Raw genomic sequence first — 8,696 nt, 5'->3', positions numbered from 1 at the left:
ATTGCAGTTAGCACACAGTTTAAAAATTCACCAACACACCAATAGTACAAAACTAAACAGCATTATAAGTTATTCCCCCCTCAGGAAAATAAAACATACTATGATTGTCAAAGCTAGATGTCAGTCTAAGTTTTAGAACAAAAGAAGAATGTGAAACTAATAAAAGAAAATAAGCAATCACTCATGAGGACCACAAAAAAAAAAAATCCAAGAGAAAGTCCATTTTTCTCAGACACTGATTGTCTTTTCTAAATTAATAAAAGAATGTATTTTTAAAACCTAGAAACTATTCAAGTAACTAAAGATAATGCTCCAAGGCCATTTTCACAGCTTTTTTTTTGTTTTAAATGCCATTACAGGGTACAGCCAACTTAACACACATTTGACCAAATATTTCCAAAACAGTCCAGCAATACACAATGGAGTTTTCCATTCAGTATCTTAAGCACAAAAATAGGCTATGTTTACAGTAGTTAAGGCGATCAAATTTTAAACAAAAGCAGAAAAAGAAGGAAAAACAGCAAACGTTTTCCATGCTACTCCCATAGACCTTATTTGTAAGTGCAAGACAGGAAAACAAACACTGTGCAAAATGCTTTTGACCTGTGTGTTGGTCATTAAAACCACACATCAGGCTGCAGTCTCTGCTGCTTGGATACACATAGTCCACTATGCCCCCCTGCCCCCCCCCTTTCCCCATGTCAATCAAAGCTTTCTAGTCCTTTCAGCCTGGGGCTTTTTCAGTCCCTAGAATCTTTTCAAAAAGGGGGGGGGGGGGGGGAGAAGAGAAGAATAAGAATGACCTATTGTTAATTTGTGCAGCAGGAATTCTAAAAATGCTCATCTGGGTAAATGTATGCATCTAAAGTTTGAGCTGGCGTGGATTTTGTGCAATTAGGTTTTCTTTTAATAAATGCACACAGCACATGCAAATCTTTAAGCTGGTTTGTAAACATTAATATCTTCCTTCTTATGTTACTAAATTATCAACTTGTAGCTTAAGTTTTATTCAACTTAAAGACAGTGGGAAAGTAAATTTAAATTATATAAAATAAAAACAGTGCATTTATGTTCTTCATAACACCAGTTTTTTTCAGTGGTGTTTTTTCCTAAGGAAATTAAATAATTTTAAACTCACTCATTAAAGTTATACAATGCAAACAAAGACAAAAATATACTGAAACTCATGCATTTCTGTAGCGTTAATATTTACTTTTCAAAACTCAACTAAGAGCATCAACACAACCTGCCAAGTTCTTTGACACCCCCCCCCCAGCCCATGTAATCAATTACAGTATACAATAACAGTAATTCACATTTTTAAACACACAGTTCATCACTGCTGAAGCTGCAATATCCTTTTTCATCCCAAGCAAACCTTCACAGACTGAACAGAGTCCCAGTGATCCCAGTGTACTTTCAGAATTATTTTTTCCAGTGGGAACTGTCAGAAATCCAGAAGTTGCCATAATAAGTTTTAAGTCAACTGCTTGTTTAAAAATAGATAATCCAGCATTTCAGAAATTTTCCATTTGGGTCTAAAAGCATTCAGGTTTCCAACAGCTAGAAAGGACTCATACAATTTTAGAAATGTAAAGGAACTAATAAAACTGAAGGGGATTTCTACATTCATATTTTTAAAATAATGAAAAACATTTGGGTCTTAAAATAATGCAGTGTTTGAGGGGTGGAAGAGAATGAAGAAATGTAAAATCTTTTTACAATTTGAGATTTCCTTTAACAGCGAAGTATTTACTGGCTTATATTCCAAAAAGAGGGGCAAAAAAAATCCTCTGTAGTTTATTATGTCATATTACTTCTAAAGTTCATTTTCTCAGAGTGCTAAATTAGTGAAATGTTCATGCTGCCTTAAAGTGCAAAAACAAGCTAATAGCCAAACTTTCAGATCAAGGAAACAAGATTGCTTTTAGACTGTACCACAACTATATAGATATTTATATATATATTATTTATATATATAAAAAATTATTTCCAAAGTTCTTGTGAGCTATCTTCTAAGGTCCAGTCTCTGACAGTAGGTAAGCTCAGTGCTTCACTTTTGACAGACAACGAGTTCACCAACTCACAGTGAAACTTCCGAATGTGTCTGTAAAGGTCTCCAGACTGCGTGAACCTGCGTTCACACCACTTACAAGCATGTGGCTTCTCCCGGGTGTGAACCACTGCATGGCGGCTCAGGTTGTGGGAATACTGGAAGCTCTTCCCACACTGGGTGCAAGTGTAGGGCTTTTCACCTGAATGAGTCCTCTCATGACGTTTCAAGGTGTACATGCAAGAAAAAGTCTTACCACACAAGGAACAGGTCGGGACATTGACATCAGTAGCAGGCTTGCTGCGGATCCCATCCTGCTCTCGAAAGTGCGTGCTTAAATGGATCTGCAGAATGTGGGGACTAGGAAAGACTTTGTTGCAGAGAGGACACATAAAAATTTGGCCAGCAGGGCTAAGTATATTTGACACATAAGGGAGCAAACTGCTGTCCATGTTTCCTTCCACTTGGACTCTCTCATTCTCAGGAGTTATCATTTCATCATCGCTTGCTTTGTCCTCTCTATCTAGCTCCCTTAAGACAGAATCTTCCCTCATAGGAGCCAGATGGGCTGGCTCATAATGTACCCTGTTATTAGTGCTCACACTTTCTTTCACAGTGCTATGTTCCATGTCATAGTCATTAGTGCCAACATCACTTTCATCACAGGAAGCCTCTTTCTCCACCTTCACCTGAACCAGGTTGTTTCTAAGCATGTCCTGTGAAGAGAAATAAGAACTGTTCAGATTTTCTACTCCTGAAAGGCTGGACTTGACAGACAGGTCCAGCACACAGTCAACATCTGCTGAATCCCTCATGGAGGTGACAGACCTCTGGGACAAAGACTCTGTTGAGCTGCAGGGGCTGGCTACTGTTTTTCCAGCTGCTGGTGCGTGTGTCTCTGCCTCTCCGCCAGTCTGGGGAATGCCTGCTGAGTCTGAGGGCAATCTCATCCACATGTTCCCAGGCTCAGCCGCCAAGTCCCTTTTGCTAGGCAGGATGTTCAATTTTTCATCTTCTCCTTCATCTTCATCACTGGGTAAATCTCCTGCTATGTGGCTGCTGCCATCGGAGAGACTCTCCACTTTGTCCGAACAACTTGAGGCATCTTCTTCCTTTTTTGTACTGTCTGCCTCTGTGGTGGCTTTCTCTTTCAGCTTCTTTTTGCAGACTTTGACAATGTCATACATGTGGAGATAACTGGCAGCTGCTAGCACGTCTTCAATGGGCAAGTCTTTGAACTGGAGTTTCCCTTCATACATGAATTCAAGCAGGAGAGCGAAAGCTGGGGCTGTAACAATGTCGCTGTTCAGATGAACAATGTCCCTTTTGTCCAGCTGGTCCTTGTAAAAGAGGTGGAAATACATGCTGCATGAAGCCAGTACTGCTCTGTGAGCTCGGAACTGGGCATCTCCTACCAGGACTGTGCAATCACAAAGAAAACCCTGATGTCTCTGCTCACTCAGACACTGTAGCAAATGTCTACTATGATCAGGAAACTCCATATTGTCTTCATAACCTATAAGCAAAAAGATTTTTTTAATTAAATATGGGTAGAAATATATCAAACCTACATGTACAAATTATACTCTAGAAACTATTATTTAATTCCCTGGATTTTAATCAAGTGACAACTATACCACAACTAATACACATACAAAATGATTAACACCCCACAAAACACACTAAAGTTATTTTTATGACTAGACTACAGCATACCACAACTGCTTTTGATAAGAGTTTAGGTAAAGCAATCACTAATTATTTTTAAAAGTATCATTGTTGTTCCTTAAGTCTGTTCAGTGATCCTTTTTAAGCTACTTAAAACAGTAGATTTAAAATAGACTCAAAATACTGTAGGTTTAAAAGTTGGATTTTCACAGCAAAGAAAATAAAGTGTATTTTGAGAATTAAGCAGCTTTCTCTACAAAGTCAAATTGTAACAACAACAACAACAACAACAACAAGAGAGCTTACTGCGTGAAGACAGATGTTACTACCTTAAAATCTACAGGTATAACATACGTAAGGGATCGCAAACAGAGAACAAAAGCAAAGATTTATGAAATTTAAAGAAGAAAAAATTATCACACTTATGTTGACATACTTTTAAGGTTTTAAACTTTCCCCAAGCAATATGAGAGCAAAATATTCTATATTAATAGGTAAAACTTCTGAAGAAAGCTATAGACTAAAATGAAAACAAGTGTTGATTATACAAGAAGACTTTTCTTCTTTGTAGAGAGAGGCTTTTAAAAGATGCTTTTTCCCTACAGTTTGCAATACCAAACTAAAAGAAAGTGTTTCAGCATGGGTGTGTCAATTATTCCAGATACTATTCTTCCAAAGGCATTGTTTTCCTACTCACCTTCCTTGAGGAGAAAATCAAGGAAGTGCAAGAGTCAAAACTCAGCTAGAATGTAAAATTTCAAATTTTTTTTTTTAAAAACTAATCTATTCCCCCTCTTCTGTGACTAAAAGCAAAGTTCTATGAAACCATTTAAACACAGATTGTGCATTTTGGGGTTGGCATGTATTACTGAAAAATAATTATCCCTCTCAATCCAAGATGTATTAAAACTTACAACCCAACCTGAAATATATTCTGTAAAATACCATTGCTAGAATAAAGCAAGAAGATTTACAATACAATCACTTTAAGTGCCCCACAGCCAACATCAATCCTAATCCTTAAGAGGGCTAAAAATAAAGATTGGAGGGCAGCTCACAAGGTAGCTGTGATCAAATTAGGAGGCTGAAAGGACAGAGAGGGACGAAGAAGGAAGCTTATAAACATCTGATCCAGCTGACTGTGGCCATATGGCAGCTGCTGCCCAGATAAAGAGATTAAGAATAGAGGAGTGCGATTACAGCTGTCTGGCCAATTCAGGCAGCTCAAATCTACAAGTTCTAAATTAGTCGCGAACACAAAAACTCCCTCAAATAATTGTTGTTATGCTGAAATAAAAGATCTCAAATATGCATCTGAGAAAGAAAAGAGGAAACCAGTCAAGCTATTCTCCTGGGGACAAAAGTTTTGAAACACACAACTGATTTCTATCTTTCAGACAGTACAGCTGTATGCTTTTGTAGTTCTAGGCTGCTGGATCTTTAAACATGAAGTTTAATGGTAGAATTCACAAAACATTTTTATATACCTTTTCATATTTCATTCCAAAACATATTTTTGCTTTATCACCCTTAAAAAATAATACAAAATAGAAACCAGAACCCTCATACTGTCTGCAACTAAAATCTTCTCAATTTTGGTCAGAAATGATGAGCGAACTTGTTATCTCAATGCTTTAAAATGATATATATAGAGATATATATATAAAAATAAAAATTAAAGTTTCTTCTGATAACATGCACAGGAACACATACTCTCATGCTACATCCTAAGCTTTTCAACTGCAGAAAGTACACTTATCCAGTTAATACTCAATTTCATATATTATCCCTAAACTTGGTTAGAAAAGTAATGTGATTTTTCTGAAATTAAATAAACACATCAAAACAGAAATATGCTGTATCTAATCTATTACTACTCCTACCTTTAGTACACATAAACCTGATTAAGTCCTTTCCTCTGAGTCTTGCTGGCTCCAGGTCTGTTAGATCGGTGGAAAAAAAGCAGACTAAGAGAGACAGATGCAAAGTGGAGATGATGTTAGAGAGGAATGAGATACCTTCTCCACACACAGATCTGCACACACTAACTCCCTGTCTGTGTGTTAGAATAAAAGGCTGAGGGATGGCAGGCTGTCAGCTGCTCTGACATCATGTTCAGATGGAAATGCTACCTCCAGCTGTGCTCCTTTTAATGCCATATGCTACTCCTCTACACTCCTGCCACCAGCTTTTTCTTAGGAGAACTTTTCTCTTCTGTTAGTATAAACAAAATACTTCAAAGTCTCTTTTTTTCAAACTTTCTAACAGAAAAAAAATTGAAAATCCTAAACATATGGGGCTCTACTGTATTTATGGGATACCAACACTTCTGTCTAAAGATGGTGGACTGCTTTATATATTGACAGCATACTCAAGCTACAGGGCTATCCAGGAAATCCACACTGATTCGTTTTTTATTGAACCCAGAGGTTCAGTTACAAAGATGACATTTTTAACTAAATCTATTGAACTCAACTTATAGTCCACCACTTCAACGTCATTACCTTTAACTTTTTTGGGGGGGAGGGGGTAAGCAGCAGAGATAGTAACCTAAACAATCTAAATATATGCCATGACCGAGGCCGTCAGCCTTGCTAAAGCGTTATTTTACTCATGTTTAGCCACTGCTTATACTGTAGATCATTTCTGTATGTTTCCTTGGACTGTCATTATTATTCTGATGCATAAATATCACGCAACACTGAAGTTGGACTTTTCTTTGAGAAACCCTTAAGACTATATTATTTCAGAACAGTGACATAAAATTAAAGGTCAGGAATGCAGGAAATAGCTTAAATTGAACTGTTGTGCATTTTGTACCTGGAAATGTGATCTTACTTCCCAGGTCAGAAAAGATATCCTATCTCCCCTCTGCCCCATTCCAAAACCTTTTATAGTCTACTTTGTAATATTCTTGTGAAGTTGTCAAATATATGTCTAATACATTTGTTGTAAAAAGCTCTTAAGTTCAGTTCTGATATTTTGAAAGGCTGACAAAACAGTTCTGCAACCTAAGCTGGACACACTTGTGCTGTGTTCACTGTGCTGACATCTGTGAATGTCAAATGCATCTCTGCATACATACACATTCAAGGGAGTGGGAGAAAGACTGTGGCCTCCTATCAGACTGAAAAAGCAATGGTCTTAGGTAATGAATTACCATGTGGAGATCTAAAATGGGATGTGGTGATCAATCATCAAAATCAAAGAAGTCAAACAGGACAGAGCAAGTCGTCAGCCTAACTTTCTTTATCACATGAACCAGACTCAAGATAAGATGCTCATGAAATCAACTTCTCAGCAGTGCTTCACCACATCTTCCCCATACCAGCTACCAACTAATTACAGCACCTCCCCAGTTACTATACAATTCTAGGACCAGTCAGTTACCAAGGGTTAGGGGAGAATCTGTCACTATTATTTATAGAAAGTATTTCCCCCCTGCTTCTCAGAAAGTGCTGCAAAAGGTTGCAGATAAAAGCACCTCTAACTCATTCTGCTCCCTTGTGTGTACATGTATAACGTGCACTGGCCAAAACAGGACATACAAAGCAAAGAGACAAAAAACAGAAGCAGCGGCAGCGCTCAGAGCCGAGGGAAGGAAGCAGCCAAACGTGCAGGAAAAACAGACCTAGGTCACAGCAGCAGCAACAAAACAAAAGTAACCAGAAGCGCTGAGCAGCGAGTCTGTTGCGTGGGGCTGCTGCGCTCCCCCCTCTGTACAGCTGCGCGGACACCCCAGAGCCCAGGGCCATCAACTAACTCTGCTCCCACCACACACAAGGGGCTCGTTCCTCGCTGCACCGCCTGCCCCCCAGCCCAGCCCCACCTGGCCCGCAGCGCCCCTTAGCCCCACTGCGCCACCTGCCCCCAGCGCCAGCGCCACCTGCCCCCATCCCCAGAGCCACCTGCCCCCAGCCCCCCCGCACCACTTGCCCCGCCTACCCCCCCAAGCCCAGCCCCGCTACATCGCCTGCCCCCATGTCACTCCCTAGCCCCCCACCTGCTGCCCCCCCTTCCTCTTCAACTTGAGCCCGCCCCAAATCGCCCCCTCGGTGCCAGCCCCATTCACAGCGGCGGGGGGGGGGGGGGGTGAGGAGAGCGGGACTCACACACTCCGGAGCGGCCCTAAGTCCCCGGGCTCCCTCCGCCTCCTGCCGCCGCTGCCTCTTCACTCACTTGCTGCTTCGGGCTCTCGTCCTCCCCCCGCCCGGCTCCCCGCCCCCCGGCTGCGCCGCCCGCTCCCCACCCCTCCCCCCCCGCTGGCAGCTGAGGAGCGGGGCAGCCGGCGGAGCGAAGCGGGCCCCACGCTCAGCGGCTCCCCATGGCATCAGCGGCCAGAGACAGCGCGGAGCCCGGAGCCAGCCGGGCGGGGGGGGGGGGGGTCGGGGAATGGGGGGGGAAGCCGGGCGCACGCACGGCGGCGGCGGCACAGACGGGCCAGGGCTGCGGCACCCAGATGTTCCCCACCCCTCCCTCTCCGTTACTGACTGACAGGCTAGCCTGCCCACTCCGCCTCCTCCTCCAATCAGAGAGGCAAACAGGTGTTGACAGACAAGGACTGTCGCCCAGTGAAGGAAGACGAAAGGCCTTCACCTCTGACCAATCAGAAGGAAGAGGGCGGAGCTCTCGGCGCAAAGGCGGAAGGAAGGGTGGTTCCCGGCGCGCAGGAAAGGGGCGGGGCGAGAGATGGGGCGGAGTTCTTCGTGCCGGGAGGGGGCCGGGCTTCATTATCAGTGCTGTTCCCCCTCCCCCCCATAGCCTCACTCTGGGTCTGGGGCTGAGAAAGCTGAAGGAGCCGGGCCAGGCGTAATGCACTATGGGACAGTGTAGGACTGGAGGGTGGTTTCTAGATGAGGGGCAAGGCCAGGGGCAGCTCATGGACCTGCCCCACTGTAACCCTCTGCCTCTGGGACAGGGTGGCTGTCTGGCCTGCACCACGCCAGTGCACCATGGCTGCTCCCAGCACCCCCAC

The 8,696-nt window shown here is 42.6% G+C and overlaps 1 protein-coding gene across 3 annotated transcripts; it reads right to left on the bottom strand.

Moving 5' to 3' along the window:
* Positions 1–1,986: 1,986 nt before the first annotated feature.
* ZBTB18 (zinc finger and BTB domain containing 18) lies at positions 1,987–7,892 on the bottom strand. 3 transcript variants are annotated; one of them, XM_065401660.1, is made up of 2 exons: positions 7,834–7,892; positions 1,987–3,569 (listed from the first exon to the last, which is right to left on the bottom strand). In XM_065401660.1, the coding sequence occupies exon 2, from the start codon at positions 3,553–3,555 to the stop codon at positions 1,987–1,989; it is 1,569 nt and encodes a 522-aa protein (XP_065257732.1). In that variant the 5' UTR covers positions 3,556–3,569; positions 7,834–7,892. The 3 variants fall into 3 exon arrangements, with proteins under 3 accessions (XP_065257732.1, XP_065257731.1, XP_065257733.1); XM_065401659.1 differs by lacking the exon at positions 7,834–7,892 and adding an exon at positions 5,605–5,617; XM_065401661.1 differs by lacking the exon at positions 7,834–7,892 and having other exon boundaries at positions 2,084–2,142; positions 2,178–3,563.
* Positions 7,893–8,696: the final 804 nt, after the last annotated feature.

Source organism: Emys orbicularis, chromosome 3 (assembly GCF_028017835.1).
Source record: "Emys orbicularis isolate rEmyOrb1 chromosome 3, rEmyOrb1.hap1, whole genome shotgun sequence".
NCBI classification, from domain to species: Eukaryota; Metazoa; Chordata; order Testudines; family Emydidae; genus Emys; species Emys orbicularis.
The sequence above is the reverse complement of the archived record's forward strand: the minus strand, read 5'-3'. Positions and strand labels throughout refer to the sequence as shown.